The sequence below is a fragment of the Emericellopsis cladophorae genome (assembly GCF_022114955.1).
Source record: "Emericellopsis cladophorae strain MUM 19.33 chromosome Unknown NODE_20_length_315653_cov_120_781897, whole genome shotgun sequence".
NCBI lineage: Eukaryota > Fungi > Ascomycota > Sordariomycetes > Hypocreales > Bionectriaceae > Emericellopsis > Emericellopsis cladophorae.
In genome coordinates, this window is record NW_026250945.1 from 234169 (window position 1) to 255016 (window position 20848).

Genomic DNA, 20848 nt, shown 5'->3' on the forward strand with positions numbered 1-20848 from the left:
CAATCTATTGGACTAGCACCGAAGTTAAATTTGTCGAAAAGGCACGATATCGCAGAGGCTCCTTAGCCATGCAAGTCAGCACGCGAGCGTGTCGCAATCTACCGCAAGCCCTCGCGGTTTATTTGCATTCCCGTGGTTATCTTTTGCACAAGCGTACCAGGTAGTCCGCCACTACCGCCAGCGCTATCCAAATGTCAGTGGCCTTCGGGTGGCAGTCACCACAGGCCGTGGTAACTAGCCTAGTAGCTTATCTCGGTGGTTCAACCCCTCGAAACTATATTAATAAGACAATGTCGAGCGCGCGTGTGCCGACTGCGGCTTGATACAAACCTGAGTAGTCATACAGCTCGGACCCAAGAGTCCTAACGAGTAGCTCCTTGGACCTTATAGTAGCGGGCACCACGATGGCTTCTTAGGATAAAACATTGCCTTGGTGTACAGTACCTTTGCATAGGATTCATTCTCCTCATGAACTGTGTCACTATGTTTGCGGCGCAGGCGAGTAACTTGTTGAAGCGCAAGTGCACTCTTTCCATTGTGTAAGGGGGTAATGCGGTACACGTCGCCCTTATGCTAGGAAGATTCCCATAAAGGCAAGAGAATGGATTTGAAAGGCCTTTCTGAATCTGTGTGAACCTGCCTGGGAAACGCGCTTGGTAGGGTTTGATTCGTGTGTGTACTACGTACGCAACGCGAGTATGGGTTAACTACTGCCTCTGAAGTCATGGAGCTTGTGGTTGCGTGGCTCGAGGATACCGTGCTTCACCATTGACTTATCGCAGATAGCGCTCTGGCTTTCGGCCCGCAAAAATCCCAGCGTCTGACAATTTGGAGACATGGTCTAGGGTGGCTTGATGGGCAAAAAAAAGTGCAAGGACTTGGCCAGTGGCTCTGTTCAGGATCGGTTGCTTCCGGGGGACTGTGCTAAGGCTAGACATCTGATTCGACGAGGGGAAAAGCGATCTTTGGGGTAATTAAGAGCTGGAGAAGTTGGCACACGTATTGAAGAGATGTTGGCAACCGCGTCGCCCGAAGAAGAGACCGGTCGACAGTGTCGGCAATTCTCAACTTGAAGAATATTTCCAAGACAGACTGGTTGGTCCTTACGGAACCAAGATATCCATGGATCGCAACGGTATTCAACATGACCATTGCATATCTAGCCACAACATCCAGTCATACTGACACCTGTTGTAGCGTTGGAGAGCTTCGTCGCACTCGCCCAAATGGTAATTTCACAAGTGGACGACCACAAGTCAATTGATCATCGACATCAGCTCTGAGCGAGTGCCAAAGGGACATGCACCCATTCCTTGTTCAGGGACGCTCAGCTCAGCCTCTCCTTTGACGCACCTCCCACAGGAAAGGCTAACCTATCAAGTGGCTGCCTGCAATCATCGAAATTGGGCTTTGTCTCAAATGGCACACCTCAAGTGAGACCAGGTTGCACCGCACTGTGCACAGGCCTAAGCCACCCTTCTATGCCTCACTCAAGACGTACTGTCCGCGCAGCCAAGTAGCGATAATGATCAGCTGAACTAGAAAACTAGTGGCTCGAGCTCGTTGATTTCCTTGTGTCCTGCTCTCTGTCAGATCAAGGCGAATGTTCGTATTTTGGTGGGCTCAGCCTCTCAAAGACGCCACCTCCCAACATGCCCTTCAGCCAGTCGCCCATGACCTGCGCCTCTCGCGCGTCTAGGCCAGTCTGGCGAAGCCTCTCTGCCCACGAAGAACGCGAGGGTTCGTAGAGCCTGATACCCTTGAACGCTGCTTGCTCCACGTCATCTATCTGAAACTGGTCGATGACGCCCTTATTCGCCATGAACCATATCTTCGTCTTGCCTGGCACGCCATCCCTGGGCCGAGTGTCGTTCTCTGTGGGATGTGTCGAGAAAGTGAACTTGGGCGTCTGACCAAAGGTCCATTCAGTTGACTCTAGCTCTTCCCAAGATTTCTGTACATCTGCCACAGCCATGCCTTCTTCGGCTCGGTCCGTGAACGCGACATCGGGCAGACCGTACATCTTGGTAAACTCATCTTTGACCGCCGCGAGGAATGGCTCGATGGAGACATCGACATTGGTGATTGGGCTCCTCACGCTGGCAGATCCAAGTGCTTGAATGTACTTTTCCGCTGGTGAACGCAGAAAAGGTCCTATCCGTGCGAGGTGAGGAGAGTTGACCAGGCAGGTCCCGTGATGGATGGCGCGCAGGCGCGTGAGCTTGTAGGCGCTCCCGGAGATCTTGAATGTCTTGTTCTGGCTGTGGTGGGGTGCATCAATAACAATATCATGTCGCTCGTTGACCCGAGCCGATATCTTCCCCAGGGAGTGCAACGCCCGCACCACCATCTCCGCGTGTTTGTTCCGGTCAAAGTGCTTGGGTGGGTGGATGACGCTCCAATTCACGTTGCCTTGGTCGTGAAATACGGCACCGCCTCCACTCCGTCTTCTGACCAGCTGGACATGACTTGGGGCCTGATGCAACTCGTTGAGGTTGGTCTCCAGCCAGGGATTCTGATTCCGGCCAATGACGATGCTGGGTCGATTGATGAAGAGGATCAGAATGGTTGAGTCGGGAGGCGTCGCCTTCATGAGATAGTTCTCCACAGATAGGTTGTACGTTGCAGATGGGGACAAGAGAGTGTATATCTGCACTTTGCTTGAGGGCGAAGATGGTGTTGATGAGGTGAAGATGGTGCGCTTGATAGAGAGGCCAGTATAGCGAAGAGTGCGAGAGGCACCAGCAGGAAACGCAAACATCATTACAATTATGAGTACAGATAAAACAAAACGCTAACGAAAGACGGTTTCTCTGGCGAAGTAGGATAGATAATACACCGAGTTGTCTTTGATCTTGAGAATATGAATCGGAAATTTGAGTCTCAGCCTTGCATCGTCCGCCACAGTTCGCTCAGCCACATATCAAGTGCACAGCCACATCAAGCATCTTATTGTCATGCTGAGAGGCTTCACTCTGGATGTCAATCAAACTTGAGATCAATTGTTTCTGATATTTCGTATGAGTGCACATTTATTGCTTGTTTAACACAGCTGAGTCGACTACGTTGACACTAATTACCTATGGTAGGCTACGTGGTCGCTGTCTGCATTTCCTGCCCGCCGAAACGCGGACCCTGCGTCGAAGTCTTTACCGGACCAAGCACGCTGTGACGGCGAAGAAGGATCAATTATGGCTGGTCGTCCCAATCAACGACCATGCTGAGCGTACTCACACAGTAACACCAGGATAAGTATCATGTACGTACTGCGTATAGTCAGCAGATAGTCTCCAAGATGCTCATGGCTATATCTTTACCCTGCAAGTTCCCTACCTGAAGGAGTAAGTGCCGTACACCAAGTGGTGCCCCTCCCCCACCAAAATTCTCGCGCGACATCGGCATCATCTATTTCCTCACCTTTGCAACAGTCATCTACACGCCAATCGCCACCATGTCGTCCTTTGGCCACATCTTCAAGGTCACCACGTGAGCTCTACACTGTCTGAATCTCAATCCATTGATCGCTGACCACACCAGGGCCGGCGAGTCCCACGGAAAATCCGTGTCGGTCATCATCGAAAACTGCCCGCCCAATCTGCCCCTCGTCGAGGAGGACATCCAGCCCCAGCTCAACCGCCGCCGCCCCGGCCAGTCGAGCATCACGACGCCCCGCGATGAGAAGGATCGCGTGACCATCCACTCGGGCACCGAGCATGGCCGCACCCTTGGCACCCCGATCCTCCTTACCGTGCCCAATGAGGACCAGCGCCCCAAGGACTACGGCGACAAGACGATCGACCTCTTCCCCCGCCCCAGCCACGCCGACTGGACCTACCTCGAAAAGTACGGCATCAAGGCCAGCTCGGGCGGCGGCCGCAGCTCCGCCCGCGAGACCATTGCCCGCGTCGCCGCCGGCACCGTGGCCGAGAAGTGGCTCCGCCAGACCTACGGCGTCGAGATTGTCGCCTTTGTCTCGTCCGTCGGCCCCATCAACCTCTTTGACTCCCCCGCCGACGCCCTCTCCTCCGATCCCTCCTTCCTCGCCCTCGAGCCCACCCTGACCCGCGACCGCGTCGACGAGTTCCTCCCCGTCCGCTGCCCCCACCCGGACATTTGCCGCAAGATGGAGGACCACGTCGCCGAGCTGCGCGACGCCCACGACTCGACCGGCGGCACCGTCACCTGCATCATCCGCAACGCCCCCAGCGGCCTGGGCGAGCCCTGCTTCGACAAGCTCGAGGCCACCCTCGCCCACGCCATCATGTCCATCCCCGCCGTCAAGGGCTTCGAGATTGGCTCGGGCTTCGCCGGCGCCGCCATGAAAGGCTCCGTCCACAACGACCCCTTCTTCGTCCCCGACACGCTCTCGGCCGAGGAGACGTCGCGGCTGACCGGTGGCCTGCCCAAGTCCAAGCTCAAGACCAGGACGAACCACTCGGGCGGTATCCAGGGCGGCATCTCGAACGGCATGCCCATCGTCTTCCGCGTCGCCTTCAAGCCCCCGGCTACCATCTCGCAAGACCAGACCACGGCCAAGTACGACGGGACGGGCGAGGGTGTTCTGGCCGCCAAGGGGCGACACGACCCGTGCGTCGTGCCCAGGGCCGTGCCCATCGTCGAGGCCATGGCTGCGTTGACCGTGGCCGACGCCGTCATGCTACAGCACTCGAGGCAGATGGGGCGAAGTATGCAGCAGCAGTGAAGAGAGTAGGAAGAAAGTCCGAAAAAGTCGGCAATTTCAAGCCATGTCTTTGATTATGAGTGCTGGTTCATATATGTGTAGTCCCAACTCCGTCATGCCGGTCTATTTGATACGCCGTTACCTTTCCAAGAAAGCATTCCGTGCCCCCTGGCTTGTGTATCTTTTTACCGTCCTAAACGCCATGCAGTGCGACACAGACAAACTCGTTAAACATCAAAGCTTCAGGGAGCGGGTCCATGCTCCATATCCTGGTTGTCGAATAGACCGAGCACATCCCCGGGGATATAGTCCAGCCAACCCCCCATGAGATCGGGCTGCTGCAGGCCCAGGGCGCCAATGTCAATGTCCTGGCTGTTAAAGGTGATGGCGTCCATGTTTCCCGATGTTCCACCCCAGTACACATTGTTGTTATTGGTGCTGCTGCTGCCGCTGCTGCCGTGATTATGACTAGTATGAGTCGCGGCGTCCTGGTAATACCCTTGGCGGGCGGCCACATCGGCCACGGAGGGTGAGGCACCGTACTCAAAGGAGCTGGACGGTTGATTCGGCCCAATGTATGCGGTATCATGCGCGGCCTCTAAAAGGGTATTCAAATTCGACTGTCGCAGGGACGAAGGGTGATTTCGAGGCGATGACCGTACCGCGGACGTTGTGTTATGAGGTATGGCGGGCGGATACATGGCCCCGGAACGCCCATCTTCCAACGCGCTCGCGTGCGAATGTGTGTTCTGATACATCAGCGTCAAGCTTGAGTTGGGCGAGTTGGCCGTGCCAGCCAGCGCCCACCCAATGGGCGGGCCCGTCCTACTGGGGGAGGAATGGTCTTCGAAAGGGAGTTGCCCAACCTCAAAGCCCCCTTGCTTCGGCTTCGTGCTCTCAAACTCCTCTGTGGTGTAGGTCTCGCAATCCCATATCCCCTTGGCTTTCTGGTCGAGCGCCGTGAGAATATACTTGACACCGCCCCAGTACGTATGCAGATTCTCGAGGGACTGGTAGCATCGCTGGTAATTCTGGTTCGCTGCCGACGCCAGAAGGGAATGTCTCGACTTTTTGCCATTGTCGTGGCTGTGCTCTCGTTGCGTTTTGCCCGACGGCGGCGCCTGCGCAGGCTCAGGCGGTGATGATTCCCGCACGGGCGAGGGTGCTTGTGATGCGGTGGCACTCGACTCCATGAGAAACGCGCAGGCGGCTATGTACATGGGTTGGCTCGTGAATGGGTTCCCGATGAAGCTCTTAGGGTCGATCAAGTCGGCAAAGGATAAAATGTCGCAGATCGTCTTGGCGCTGCTCATGCTGAGCTCGCGGCTATCACGCAGAAGCTGCAGCTCGCTCCGCAGTTCGCCAAAGGGCGTGAGCAGGGTCGGCTGATGTAGTATGATGAACAGGGCGTGGAACCAGAAATGCAGCAGGATGAACGTCGTGCCTTGCCCGATGCCCAGATATGCCTTGAAGTTGCCCACGTTGAACTGCAGCCGCGCATCCCATCCCTTGTACACCTTGGTGAGCCGGCTCTCCATGGCCATGAGCTTCTGCCACTTGTCCTGCGTCAGATCGGACGCGTCGTGGATGTTGTTCAAGACGTCAGACACCCGGCCGTAGAGATGAACGATCTCAATCAACGCCGGAAACGGACTGGGCCACCGCACATTGGGATGTAGTTTCAGCTTGGGGAAGGCGAGCTCGAAGTCTTCGTCCCGCAGAGTGACGGGCCGCCCCGTGCCGGAGGAGATGACTCGGTCCAGAAAGAAGACGGACCAAAATGTGTCGATGCGCTCCTGTTCCAGCTCTCGCTGCTCCTCGTGCGACGGCGTATCAGGTTGCGCCATGGTGAGCTCTGGGCTTGCCGACTCGGTAGCCCTCCGCTGCACGTTCCACGGGTCATTCTCGCCTTGGTAGAGTATTCCTATCCGTTTCTGCAGGCCCAGATCCACAGCCATCCGGATGGCCAGCCCGAGATACATCCATAGCGCGCTATCCTGGTTCGCGCCGAACCCCTCGTAGGCCATGAGCAGACAAGCCTGCACGGCCGCGACCGTCGGACAAGGAAAGGTGTCCACGGTGGCTTGCTTGGCCCGCTGAGCAAAGACGTGTCCTCTCTCAGTCCGGGGCATCTTGTTATTCCCGCCCGTCAAGATGTGTGAATCTGAGAATCTGGCAGCCAAGGCACACACTGCGTCCACGAGGATGGGCTCGGCCCTCTTTTCCTTGACCAGGTTGAGGAACTTGCTTTGTTTAAGGAATGGATAATTGCATCCGAGATGGACAAAAAAGAGCTTGGTCAGGTTGAGTATGAGGGCGTGCACGGGGACTGGGTCTTTGGGGTCGTAAACTGGCGGGTCCTCGACGATGACATCGCTGTCGGCGGCGGCGCTTCCCACGATGCCGCTAGGTTGCGATAAGGGAGAGCTGATGGAAAGCGATCCGTTTGTAGAGCGACGCCGGTCCTTGACGGAGACCACCATCTGCTTGAACCCGGGTACGATGGCTGTAGGACCAAAGTAGCGAAAGTACGGCACGCGATGGCTGTTGGCCTGTGAATTGCGCCGCATGGTGGGCGAGTCGGGGTCTGGCGTGTGCGACAGGAAAGTCTGGGCTCGTCCCGTGTTATTGGGACTCGCCAACCCCTTTGGAGCTGGAGAAGTGAGCCCGTTGCTGTTGACATTGGCGTTGACGTTGACACGATGGGTGGTCGTCGGACGGTCAGGTTTCGTGTTGGCGTCGGACGCGTCGGTCGCGCTTGGAACCGGGGCTGGCATTGCAGCAGCTGGTTTCTTGCTGGTTCTGGAGGCTGATGCTGCTGTCGATGACCTGCTGCTCTTGGCCGTCGTCGCGGGCGTCGTGGTCGAGGCGGCTGCCCTGGTGGCGTTCGCGCCCTTGGCCTTCTTCACAACCTTGACATCGGCCTTGCCGCCTTCTTCTGCGTCTTCATCGCTCAGATCGCCCTTGAAATCGGGGGCCTTGCCCTCTTCTGGATAGCCCTGGCATTTGTGTCCGGACTTTTCGCATGTCGAGCAGGTCGGTCGTTCGCCAAGGCATCTCGTCTTGCGGCGGTGGCAGGTGCGGCAGGCGGCATTGATGCGCCTGCGCTTGTTGGCCGGCTCGCCCTGGGTGTTGACGAAGCGGATTTGTTTCGGCGGGGGCGGCGCGCTGGGGCTGAGGTTGTCGGACTTGTCTGTATGTAGTTTCGATGTGGCCATGACTTGATCATGGCCTCGGATTTTCCGCGAGTCAAGTTTGGAGTAATTAAGTTGTTTACGGGAGGCAAGGCAAGGTCGGTCGGTACCTCTGGTGGTACGGTGCAGCGACGGCGTGTGTGGGGTGGGTTGGGCGTACGGAACTTCAGACAGACAAGCAAGGGATGCTATGTCGCTCGAGACCACAAGATGGAATGCGCCGTCGTCGATCTATGAACAAAGTCCGAAGGCACTCTTCGAGCGAGTGGTTGCAAAGGAACTGCATACATCGACCGAGTACACAGCTGAGTGTGCCCCCAAACACCTGGATGCTGACAAGGCCAGGCGTTGGTCGCAACTCGAGGCAGGTGAGGTGGGTGGCGCAAAAAGCTGGTGAGGCATGGGACTCAAGGGAGAAAGACCAACAGCGGTCCAGGACATCTGGACGCCAACAGACGCAGCGAATGGAGATTGGGGCACCCGTGCCCAGCCTGAGTCCGGTCCGGTCGCCGCCCACATCAGGCTCTATTGCGTGGGTGGGACGACTAGACGCTCATTGCCCATCACCATCTCAAAATAATTGCTAAAACTAGTCTATTGGCTCAGGACTTGGACCAACATGTTGTCCGGCTCACAGCTTTTAATTACGCGCTGTTGGTGTCGCTCAGAGTCGACTGGACTGGCTTCTTCCCTCCTGATTCGTCAAATTATAATTTCTATTAACTATTGTATTGCTTCTTGTATTTTAATTACCCGGACAAGTCAGGATTCGGGTAGCGCTGCGCTTACGCAGTCATTAGTACTCCGTACAGCTCGCACAGTTCTACTCACTCGCCTGCGAGGCTGCGAGCATGTTGCGCCGAAAGCAGTCGACAGACTTGTGTTTGGCAAGGCTCTCTCTGCCTTGAGGAAGACGAGAGCCCTTCACTTGATAGTTCCGGTCTGGAGATGGTCGCATCCGACTACCCGGGACCGTGGCATCATCATGTCATTACGTACCTACGATAACGTACCTACATACATACATGCAATTGGTCCCTGCCACATGGTAGTACTTGTGTCGGTACTTGACGGCCTTTTGCTTTGTGGCCACAGCGTGGATCAGATCATCGGTCATGACTTTTTTTTTGGTTCAGCGCATGAACGAGACTATGCTTGGTCAAAATGAACGAAAGTGGACATGGATGAACAGCTGACGTCTATAGAAGCAAGACTATATGTAGACCACCCTCACCAGGGCCCTCGACGAGGAGAACCAAGCATCTCATAGGTACTTCGTTCTCGGTAACCACTTGACATCATCACAATGCGTACCAAGAAATCTAGACCGTGCTTGACAGTTGACACCTGCCGCCCGCAACCACAGAAACAGACGGAGCTGGGGATCCCCACTTTCCCCAGGTTTTCCAGCATGGTTGTCTGACCGAGTCAGCAAGACCTGCATGGGTGAAACAAGAAAAACGAGGAGCGTGCGTCCGCACGGATGATGGCGGTGCCGGTATTGTTTGGATGGCAGAGCGAGCGATGCGTGCGAACGCACCGAGAAGCATGAGTAATGTGCAGCGGCACCCCGTGTGTGGGGCACGGAAGGCCGTTAACTGTATTGGCCCTGGTCTCATGCAGACTCAGTTGTGAGTCCGAGTCGAGTCACGATCGTAAGCCGAGGCTTGTCGAATGTATCTGTCATCGCTCATTTGATCTCGCAGCCAGAAGCTTCGATAGCTCCGAGAGACTGAAATCCTGAAAGTGGCCTAAACAGATAAATAAATAGATGGCTAAGCACAGGTCGTCAATGCCCGAACCGTCACATGGCTCCTGAATCAGCGTCAATGAAAGGTATGCGCCGCCAAATTTGGGGCGTAGGGAACCAAGGGATGGAATCACAAGATTCTTTGCATACCGATGGCTCAATTTGATGTCATCCCCAGCTTTGCCTGCGGGCTCTGATTGGCGCGCTTGTAGGACATGGGAGGCCATGTGTGCGCTGAAGCGTGCTAGAGCCGCTAGACGACGACCCAAGGTTCTAGCCATTCTCCGCTGAAGCCACTAACGTAGACTAGGTACTGGAGCACGGAGGGTTTTCCAAATGTTTGCGTTCGCCGTGGCTTAATTACAGTACTACGTAGTGAGGACCGACCCCGCAACATCTACTAGACATAGACTAGACTAAGCTGGGGAGGAGAACCTGCGCGAACGCTTCGATTCGCGAGCCAGAGAAGCTGGGGCTTGGCGATCTTACGGCTGGCTTGGGGCATGACACTCGTCCATGCGATTGCCGGTCCTTGGTACGTACACGAGTACCTGTGGTCTCGTGTCGGCACAGAAACTGGAGCGCTCTTTGGGGCCTGGGCCAGACTAGTCTAGTGACTGGGGCTCGACAGTGGAGTGCCGGTCTCCATATTAGGGACTGGGAGGGTCACGATGGGCTCACGGGATGGGGAAATGGGACTGGAACCTGGAGACGGAAACTGGAGGCCAAGGCATGACGCCCCCCTCCCCATGGCTGCCCGTTTGATGTATATTCGGAGCCAACGACCAAAGGGGACTCGACCGCCGTTTTCATCGAAAGGGCCCTCCTCATTTTCTTCCACGTCTCACATCATCTTGGATTTACCAACTTGGCATGATCATCTCTTCCTCTACACCGCGACAGGCCTGCACCGACTGACCAACCGACCGACTCGCGACCTTGACGATACGAATCAAATACCGCTATTCGGCTGAGGCCAAGACGACCTGAGACACCCAGCGAGACAAGCCTGGCCACGTCAAACGAGAAGAAAACAAAACCACCACGGGCGAACAGTGACCATGTTGCTCTACACACGCGTCGCGCCTCCAAAGGTTCCCAAGAAACGATCGCGAGCAGGTACGTACGTTGCTCAGGAAGAGAACTTTAACTACCCCCCACCACTCTTTTCCTCGGCCAGGCAACCCCAATTTTCCTCACAAGCCCCCAGCACGCACAAGCCCAGGCAGCAGCAAAGAGTAACACCACTCCAGGATGTAATTATTGCAAGGAGAAGAAGAAGAAGTGTGACGAGATCCGACCGAATTGCTCACGCTGCGACGAACGCGGCGAACCATGCGTCTACGAACCAGTCCGCCCGCGTCAGCGAAGGAAGCGCGAGCAGACACTGTCAATTGACACGGCATGCGACGAGCTGTCGCAGACTGACCTGGCCGTGACGCAGTGGGAACAGCAACCGCAGGAGCTGCCAAAGTGGGGAGCCGAGACGGCGGACGAGACGAGCTTGAGCTCGCTGGGCATCTTCCCATGGACCCCGACGGATACCGCCGTCTTCTCGCCCATGACAACCGCGACCTTTGACGACGAGGACGTGGAGGAAATCGTGCGGCGACACTCGTTTTCCACTGCGGTGGCCCCAACAAGTAGGCACCCGCGGGATTCATATCCCTCACCTCGTCTTGAATTCTGCAGCCCCTTCGCCGAATTTTCTCAGCGCACGAACCGACGCCAGCTGGTGGACCACTTCTGCAACGTCCTCTCGCACCTGATCGTTTTCCGAGAGGAGAATGGAAACCCCTTCCAGCAGCTTGTTCTGCCCCTCAGCTACGGCAGCCCGGCGGTGATGGACGCGATATATGCCCTGGCGAGTGCGCACTTGGAGTTCAGGGGCGTGGCGAACGAGGAGAGGAGTGACTATTTCCACGGGAGGGCCATCCAGGAGCTGGCGCGGTTGATTGAGAACGGGGGCGGTAAGAACAAGAATGAGCTGCTGGCGGCCATCATGCTCCTTGTCTACTATGAAGTTGTGAGTACTCTCGGGGACATGCCGTGTGGCGAAAGCCACAAAGGAATTTCGACTGACATACCTCAACAGCTCGTGCAGAAGGAGAGATCAAATATTGTGGACGGCCACCTCAAGGGCGCCATGTCCATCATCAACAACCGCGAGGCCAGCACCGACCCAACAGGCGTCTTCCTCGAGAGGGCGTTCAAGTTCTACGACGTCATTGCCGCTCTGTCCTTCGGCACAGCTCCCCTGTCCACGGCACCGGGTCGCGGGTCTCTGTCTCCCTTGCCCCCTCTCGACTCCAATGGCGCAACGAGCCCCGTCGGCTCCGTCGACACGCTGCTCGGCATGGCCACGACCCTCTGGCCCATCATCCATCGACTCTCCAACCTCGGCAGCCTCAAGGACGAGCTCGACGCCGCGCAGGCACAAGGCCAGCTGTCCAAGGTGGCCGTCCTCCGCACCGAGCTCGAGACAACCGGCTCCGCCATCCAGGTCGCCCTCAAGCACTGGCAGCCCGCGCCTCCGCCCGAGTCCAACTCGCCATCCGAAAGGGCCCGTCTGCAGAGCATCCTCAACAACGCCCTCGCCTACCGTCACTCGGCCTTTGTCTACCTCTACCGCACCATCTACGAGCACCCCCGCTCCCACGCCCTCGTGCAGCACCACGCCCATCTGAGCTTGACGCATTGCATCGGCACAGTCACGGGCGACGGCCCCATGAGCGCGCTGCTGTGGCCACTCTTCGTCGCAGCCTGCGAGGCCACAGACCTCGACGATCGGGATCTTGCCCGGCAAACCTTTACGGCGATTGACAGGGTCCAGGGGATGACGAACATTCAGCGGGCTTGGTGCATTGTCCAGGAGGTCTGGCGCCGCGCGGACGAGCAGGAGATTGAAGCCATCATCCTGCAGCAAGAGGAGATGATGAAGGAGAGGCGCAGCGGCGATCTGTGGAGGCGGGTGAGCCGGGACATGGGCATGGCGATTGTGTTCGGCTGAGGGGGTCGACTTGATCCAGGAGTCGAGACTGATCGTGCAACGTGTTGTGCGTGCATGCGTCTTGACTCTAGAGAAGAGATCTAGTCCATGCCTTTGGCCAGGCACACGCTGTGCCTCCCCGTCGCGCACCGTGCACGACTACCGGGAGGCCATCACCACCACCACCAAGGAGGCCAACACGCGCCGCGCTCTCTGCCAACTGCGGAGATGACGATTAGTTCTGTTTGGAGGGTGCAGCACAATGTCGGTGGCAGCAAAAAAACGGAGACGCGCATCCTTGTTGAATGAGACACGACTACGTGACCGCGAGATTCACAAAACTCGCATCCTGCTTGAATCGGCGGTCGAAGAAGCCATTCCGATAGTTAACTAGTTGCCTTTCGAATGATACAGAAACTGCTCGCAAGCTCCATCTTGACTGAATCCTGCGTGAACCAGCGACTAATGCCCAACGCCCTGTATATGTTGCGTATGCTGCCCAACCCCCTTCCAAAGACTGAGGTATCTAATCCAAAACTCCGGCTTGCAATAATACCAATCACATCCTCCCCTCCCCGCCATGATACTTATCCGGCCCGTGCATGGCCCTGATCGTCGCCCTGCTGCCAGCTTAGGGCTGACCCTGGCCGTTGGACGTCTTGCCCAGTCTGCTCCTGTTGCTGCTGTCGGGCAATGTTTGTCGGCGAATTGGTCTCCTCATCCACGACGTCCAGACCTCCTGTCGCTGTCGTGACGGCCGTGCTCTCGCTGCGAAGTCGTTGATGGTTCGACGATGAATGTCGGGACAGCATGCCCGAGATGGACACGTTGCTCCCGCTGCTGCGTCGTCTGTACTCGCCTGTCGGAGAGCCCACAAGCTCGGGCACCACCGACTTGGCCTCGAGCTCGGTGAGCAATGACGGCGGCGCCGGTGCCGCTGGTACCCCCAATGTTCCCGCCGCTGCGCAGACGTTGCGCGCATCGGACACATCCTCCTCCTCCTCCGAAGCATGGGACCAATGCCGCACATGCATATAGGTCCCGGAGGAATCGCCGCTGGCCGTATTCCCGCTCGACAATGGAGCCTTGGTGTCCGCAGACTGCTGCGGATTCCAAGTCTGCGTGCTAAATCGAGAATTCCTCCCCGGGATGGCGTCAAAGTACGAGCTCACGTTGCCCTGGCTATCAAAGCTCGTGTGCCGGCTCTGACTCGTACTCACGGGCACGTAGGCGCCGTTGAAGGAACTGGGCGTCGGGTCCGTGGAGCTCAGCGCGTCCGGCGACCAGGTGGTGGTGGCTGCATTCTTAGCGACGGCGGCCACGCGGGGGGACAGTATGAGCGGATCGACGCTGAGGGCGTCAATCTCCGAGTCGGTCGGGCGGAACTGCTTCATCACGGGCCGCGGGTTGGATGGGTGGGAGCCGGAGGATGCGACGGCTGCGACCACCTTGTTGAGGTGACGGATGATGATGAAGGCGACGACGATGACGACGATGAGGAAGACAACGGCACCCGTCACGATGCCGGCAAGCTGGCCTTGTGTGAGACCGCCGCTGCTATTGTCGTCGTCGTCTTCCTGTGGTGCGGCCGTCTGCTTGGCGATGACAGATGGGAAGACCTTGAGGATAAACTGCTCGTCATCATCGCCGGCGTCCACCTCGGGCAACCTCGTTGGGGCTGCTGGGGTCTCTACCGTTGTCTGCCGCGTCGTGAACACCCGCCTCTCCCCATCTTCCGTTGTCGTCACCGTGACCGCCTCTGTGACCGTGCTCGACTCGATCGAGTAGCACTGGTTGACGGCGCAGCCCATGCCATCGGGACAACATCCGTAGCTCATGCTCTCTGGGCACAGGTAGTGACTCGCGGGACAGTCTAGAGTGTATGCCGACCCCGAGGGCGGGATGCAATTGTCCGCCGTCTGACAGAGATACCCGTCAGGACAACACCCTCCACCGTAGACCTGGTCGCAAGCATACCATCCCACGAGCGTGCCACAGGTCGACGGCCCCTTGGTCGTGGCATAGCAGCTCGACACACCGCACGAGTAGTTCTCTGGACAGCAGCCGCCTTTCATGGACTCGGGGCACAGCTTCATGCTTGTTCCGCAAATATCCTCGCCATTGTCTTTGGCACGCTTGTCGACGACAGCATCAGCAGAGGGGAGATGTGCTCGCGCTGTGGTTTCCGCCTTCTTCTCGACGCGGTGGATGCCGTCGAGATGCCTAATCTCGGCTGCCCATGTCGCGCCCACGTTGAATGTGAGAGCAACGATGAAGCCCCCTAGTGGCCTCATCGTGCCGGTTGTGTTCGGTGCCCTGTTCGTCGTATCGGAAGTGTCGCCAGTTGGGAGATGCAGGCAGCCGCGACTTTTCGAGATGGCGATGTGCCAAAGAGGGGTTCTTGTCAGGATGCTGCTGAGCTGAATGGATGGGTAGCTGCAGTGTACCGCAGCTCGACAGAAGACTGCCCTCTTGATGGGAGCTGCCTGGTTTGACTTTCGAGTTTCTTGTTGGTCGCCAGCTGGAGAGCTAGTCTAGGTGTCACGAACAAGCATGAAGGAAGTTCACGCCAGATCATGGGAAATGAAAGCTGACACGGCCTCGGCAGAACAGAACACAGACCAACACTTGTCAGCATGAGCGCAGGCGAGCGCCTGGGGGGGCCACGATGCGTGCGTCGTGCAGGACGGGCTGCTTCACCCACGCATCAGCAACATGCTTGATGCGCCCATGTCAGACTTTCTGGGCGAGGCGCAGCAGATGGTTAACCACCGATATATCCATTGTCACGTACGTAGCAACATCTCGCTTCGCTTGTATGTGCCGGAGACAAATGGAGCCGTCAGCCAACAATAAGCACGACCCAGCCGGCACTGCCACCATGTGCACAGGCTCTGCTATGTCTATCAATAGGGATAGACTACCACGGAGGCGAGGCTCGGGCCGCAAGGTGAGCTAATTGCCATACGCTGAGACAGGGACACAGCTCTCGAATCGAATCAGAGCGAGTGCTTGCCCAGCCCTGATTTGAGTTCATGAGGTTCGCTTCTGAAAGGGCCCGTCGCTTGCTTGATCAGAATGGCGGAAGACGGGCGGCGGGAATCTCGATGCTGGGGAAGCGCGCGTTTGTGCATGCTGCCCTTCTGGCCGCGGCGTACTTGTGCACTTTCAATACAATGCCACAGGGCTGAACAGGCGGACTGTGTCGCTCCATTGCACTTCATCTGGAGCTTTCTGAGCCTCTTTTGCGCAGATCAATATTCTTGTCTGCCCGATGCGGCTCAGCTGAGGATATGAGGCTGGTGAACAACTACTGGGCGCCCGCCTCTCGTTCAGTTCTATATTGTGCGGCGTTTTGCCGCCCACAACTCTACTACATCGCAAAACCCACCAAACTTATTACCTGATGCATTGCTGCTCGGTATGTTGAATCAACCTGATTTAACATCACAATTACTCTGTAATCTGGGCTGCGATAGTGTGGTATGGTACTACGGGGCCCCAGAAATGCTGCAAGCCCGGTGCGGGATATTGAGCTCAGCAGCCTCAGCTGACAACAAGTAGCATTCAAAAGGACCGATTCTTCGACCATCTCCATCTTGGTCCTTTCATGCTTCCCCTTGCGCTCGCCGAGCGACCAGCCGAAGGATGCTAAAGATGGGAATCGGGCCGATCAACGTCGACTATCAATCGACCACAACTATGGGCTTGAGATTGGCGTGGGCCCATCAGTCCTGAATGGCTGAAAAGAGAGTGTCGAATTTCGGCGCCTAGCCATCACATCACCTGGAGAACTTGAGGGTCGTGGGGATCATCTACCCCGGACGGTGGATAGCCTGACCCCAGACTCCATTGTCTCCCAAGACGTCGGTCCGACCACGATGGCAACAAGCTCTCATCTGGGCGCCCAGAAATGGCGTTCCGACTAGCAGGACCCAGAGCTGCTCTGGGTCTCTCTCTGACAGTGTTCGATTGCCAATAAGCAGTCTCGGATACCACAGCTCTCACCGCCGCATGCTCTCCAAAGGGCTAATGTGTTATGACGGTGTGCAATGCTGAACATGACCATTCATCGAAATGGTCAAGTTGTCGCAATAGCGTCGGGAATCGGAATCACCTACCGGCCTCTTAAGAGTCAAGCCACCTTGTTGCCAATGTGGCATGCACTCACATGCTCATCTTCCTAGGAGTGAAGCAGAGCCAGGACTGTAATTGGCGACGTTGGGTCACCCTGCGGGCCTGCAGTCAACGCAGAAGAGGAACTCTCACAACACCAAAGGCGCTTTGCAGTATCATTCGCGAGGACAGTGCTACGATCAAGGATGCCCGAAGTTTGGGAAGTGATGAAGGCGGGGGCGACGGACGGACGGATCGAAGAAGATGAGGTACAAAGGGTGCCGCAAGATTGAGAGCACAACTGAACCAGATATGGTTCATAAGGCTCACGCGTTGATCGAGGGGTCGCCCACGGCGCCGGGCGATACCAGCAGATAGCGGCTCGTGTGCTGGGTATATATCTTTCCCACCCGGGCTCCAAAAAGCCTCTCTCGATCTGGAAGGTCAGACGCGCTTGAGCTTATCACCGCCGATCCGGCTTCTTGGCCGGACGATCCCAGCTATCACAACCCACCCGCCCGTCTGCTTGGGGTCGTCAAGACTTTTACAGGTCTGTCTTCGTCGGCTTGCTTTGGTACGAATGGCATCGGCAATTGGCAAGACAAAGGACGAGGACTGGCGAGCCGTCAAAGAAGGATAAACCCCACGGGGAAATCAGTAATCGGGCGCAATTAAGCCGAGAGCAGCATTGTCTAAAGTGCGGGGGAGCCGGTAATTATCTGCCTGTCGCTTGTTCCTGGATAAAAACCTCTGCGATGGGCCGCGTATGAGGGGAGAGCTTGTGGTGGGTGGAGGTGTCCTGCGCGAATCGATGCAGCTTCGTTGCGTCGCGCGTTTCCCCGAGCTTGGTATTGACGACGGTCGCTGGCGATGGGACCAATTGCGGACGAGCGCTTAGAGCTGAGTGCAGCTGGGTTGTCGTCCACAGGCAAGACGTTCACCGTTCACAGAGCGACTTGGCAACAGAACAATTACGACAATGGGGAGGTCCAATTAATGAGTAGTGGCCGAGCCGTTCCTCGTGGAAGCCGTCCGTGTGGCGTCCTGCTACACGTAGGACGCAGTCGTCCATATCCGCCGGCAAAATGAGACCTGGCATCTCGCTGGATCTTCAAGCAGTGCAACTCTACATATGAATGGCCAATGTTATTATTGATGACCCAACGGGTGGAGAAGCCAGGTCTCACCGAAGACCTGGCAAGATCGTCGCCTGATTCGAACCACCCGCATTATTCTTCAACAACCTGCCCATACTGACAATTTGGCAAGGACCTGTTTATCTGCAACACGCAAATAGTGGCGGCGAGGACTCCCCCAAGAGAGCAGGTGGCTAGCCCGCAAAAGGTCCTCGTCTCTGGGCACGAGCAGCAGCGCCAGCGCGGAAGCAGAAGACGTCGTCCAGGGCCACGTGCAAGATGGTCGGTTGGGCCGGTACCCACCACCACTTGCTGCTTACAAGCCCGTCCTCGGCGGCGGAAAGCGACGATTCCAGCCTGCCCGATTTGGTGATGCATGCGCTGGGCGGTTCGCGGTGGAGTCGGTGAGTGCCTGTTCTAGATCTGCCCGCCTGTCGCTCGACTGGCGCACTGGAGGGACTGCACTGTCCGTCCCGGTAGGGCCTCGAATCCAAGGCTGAGCCCAAGAAGACTTGCTGGGTAGCCATTGTTCACGCAAAGAACTGTGCCCATTTGTCCCACGAATCGACACTCAGGACGGGTTGATGGACGGTTCAATTCAGCCATTGCCGCTTCTCATGGCGAAAAGACCGGGCTTACTGGTAGAGGCTAAACTGCCAGCCAAGGCACCCAATGCGGCCAAGAACGACAAGCGTCACCGGGGTGTCTATCATTTATCAACAAGGCCATGGGATCTCTGGGCGCGGCAGCTCGGCCTGTGCCTGTGTACCGTGTACAGTGGTCCTCCTCGCTGTTCCGCCATCTTGTCGGCTGTCCTGCACTCCTGGCGAGGTACCGATGGCGCCTGAATTTGTTGGCTTCAACATCCGCACCTGGGCAGAATAACCGGCGCCGGGAGTTCACGAGGCCCTGGAAATAAGCTTCTCTCGTCTCAACAACAGCCGTGGACGATTGCTTCCCCGCCTTCCAGGCACAAAGAAAGGCTCCCATTCCTCAAACCGAGACAGCCAGGACCGACGCTAGACAATGCGGGCTGCGGCGGACACCATGAGCGCCACGGTGCTCTCCAGCGCGAGGGCTAGCAGGCTATCCGCAGCCACGTTTTCCTTCATTCCTTCATTCCTTCATTCCAGGCACGCTTGGAGAACAAGTTCCTGATTAGACAAACCCCACCATTAATAGGTTTATCGAGAGAGCCACTCTGTAAAATGACCACGGGCAACACAATGCCAGCATCCATGAACCATCCCATCGACGTCCCCTCCAGCAGACCATTCAATCGACGACACGGCGAGCACGTTGTCAAGGCTGTCCGTCGTTTCTCTGGCCTAGGCTAAATCCGAGATGCGAGCAGCAGGGATGGAGCGCAAGGCCAAGGTTCCACTACCAAAGTCCCCGCCAGATAGACAGGGGGTAGGAGGTCGACCAGGATTTCTCACGAGGCGCAATCGCTCGGTCCCCTTTGCACCTTCGCTTCCGCCGCCTGTTCTGATCCTCGCTCGCTGCGTGCAGTCGCTGCAGAGACGCAGAAGGACCTGGCAAAAATGTTCCCACCCTCACCCTCGCCCCCCTCCTCCCCAGCCCCGACCTGCGCAGGACCCTTGGCCTGCCTCATGCGGCGAATGGCCAACATGATAGGTGGATGCACCACCGTTTGTTCCTTTGGCTGAGATCTTTACTGCCCGGCGGGCCGGACGTGGCAGGGCCTGTGCGAGGTGCAATGGGCTAATGTGGGCATGGTATGAGCATTCGCCAGCAGGCTCAGCGCATGCATGGGTGCTTGCGTGCATAGCAGACGGACGCCGAGAGCTTACCCCATCCCGTCCTCCCAACTGTTCCTGAACGGCAAGGCAGTGGTAATGAAATATCGTGCCATGTTGTATAAGTAGCGACGTTGCAGCCTGCAGCCCTTCCAGCCCCCCTTTCCCTTCTCTTCCTCTTCACTCGCCGACCTTGTTACCATCTCACAGTCACTCCTCCAGCTTCCCAATTCCTCCACTACAACTGTCTGTCAAGATGAAGGCCGCCGTTGTCCTGTCTTTCGTCGCCGCCGCCATGGCTGGCCTTGTCGAGAAGCGTGGCTGCAACGCCAACAACTGCGCTCGTCAGGTCACTGGTACCCGTGCCGGTCTCACCCCCATCGAGTCCCGCATGGCCGACTGCTCCAGCTTCATGACCGCCACCGTCATGCCCGAGGCTGAGTACGCTCCTCCACGCCCGTCCCGCCGCTGGCTGAGCTAGCGAGCGAGCGAGTAATCCCTAAGGGGCCACACAAGAGATGCTAACAGCACAACCCACAGGACCACCACCGTCACCGTCACCGTCGACGCCGACGAGCCCGCCAAGTTCAAGCGTGAGGCCGCTGCCCTCGAGTACCGCGCCGAGACCGTCCTGCCCACCGACATCCCCGCCTACGCCTCGTCCTGCGACGACCCTCCTGAGTACTCCTCCGCGTGCTCGTGCTGGGGCATCACCTCGGCCGTCACCACGGCTCCCACGCCCACCGAGACCGTCACCACCACCACCACCGTCGACTACTGCGAGGACTTGTAAACGTCTCCAATGTATGGTGTCAAGCCTGATGATGAACATAGAAAGGAAATGACCAGTGTGTATATGGGACACGAGGCAAATGAAATCATATCACCTACCAAGTACTACCTCAGCATCCATTCTTCACTGTCTTGTGCACTAAACTGCTGTCAAAGTATTTGTCCGCTTGCCGTGTCGATCAACAGTGGCATCGATCGCCCCGTGTCTCGGTCTGCATTCCAGTCGGTCCCTGTAGATCAATGTTTCACGGCTTCGCCTGATGCCACCAATTGATGCTCCATTCCAGCTGTAAGTTACATGTAGAATGTACGTAGCCAAACCCGCCCACATTCCAATCCACGACGGGTTCTTTACAATTAACTTGATACTTTCCACGCACCATCGATCATGGAAATGCATGCTTGTCGCGTGCTTTCAGTTCTCCTAACA

The 20848-nt window shown here is 57.1% G+C and overlaps 6 protein-coding genes across 6 annotated transcripts; 3 read left to right on the forward strand and 3 right to left on the reverse strand.

Annotated features, from left to right (window-relative positions):
- Positions 1–1594: 1594 nt before the first annotated feature.
- Positions 1595–2593, reverse strand: J7T54_005304 (putative lipoate-protein ligase A; the record flags this gene model as incomplete). The annotated part of the gene is made up of 1 exon (XM_051506249.1): positions 1595–2593. One exon carries the CDS (start codon positions 2591–2593, stop codon positions 1595–1597), a length of 999 nt encoding a protein of 332 aa, XP_051362449.1.
- Positions 2594–3451: 858 nt separating this feature from the next.
- J7T54_005305 (Chorismate synthase-like protein) lies at positions 3452–4702 on the forward strand (the record flags this gene model as incomplete). The annotated part of the gene is made up of 2 exons (XM_051506250.1): positions 3452–3486; positions 3538–4702. 2 exons carry the CDS (start codon positions 3452–3454, stop codon positions 4700–4702), a joined length of 1200 nt encoding a protein of 399 aa, XP_051362450.1.
- A 221-nt stretch (positions 4703–4923) lies between these two features.
- On the reverse strand, positions 4924–7899 carry J7T54_005306 (putative transcriptional regulatory protein-like protein; the record flags this gene model as incomplete). The annotated part of the gene is made up of 1 exon (XM_051506251.1): positions 4924–7899. One exon carries the CDS (start codon positions 7897–7899, stop codon positions 4924–4926), a length of 2976 nt encoding a protein of 991 aa, XP_051362451.1.
- Positions 7900–10686: 2787 nt separating this feature from the next.
- On the forward strand, positions 10687–12635 carry J7T54_005307 (Sterol regulatory element-binding protein-like protein; the record flags this gene model as incomplete). The annotated part of the gene is made up of 3 exons (XM_051506252.1): positions 10687–10744; positions 10879–11651; positions 11721–12635. 3 exons carry the CDS (start codon positions 10687–10689, stop codon positions 12633–12635), a joined length of 1746 nt encoding a protein of 581 aa, XP_051362452.1.
- Positions 12636–13201: 566 nt separating this feature from the next.
- Positions 13202–14908, reverse strand: J7T54_005308 (uncharacterized protein; the record flags this gene model as incomplete). The annotated part of the gene is made up of 1 exon (XM_051506253.1): positions 13202–14908. The coding sequence occupies one exon, from the start codon at positions 14906–14908 to the stop codon at positions 13202–13204; it is 1707 nt and encodes a 568-aa protein (XP_051362453.1).
- Positions 14909–19882: 4974 nt separating this feature from the next.
- Positions 19883–20419, forward strand: J7T54_005309 (uncharacterized protein; the record flags this gene model as incomplete). Its single annotated transcript, XM_051506255.1, has 2 exons — positions 19883–20067; positions 20167–20419. The coding sequence occupies 2 exons, from the start codon at positions 19883–19885 to the stop codon at positions 20417–20419; spliced, it is 438 nt and encodes a 145-aa protein (XP_051362454.1).
- Positions 20420–20848: the final 429 nt, after the last annotated feature.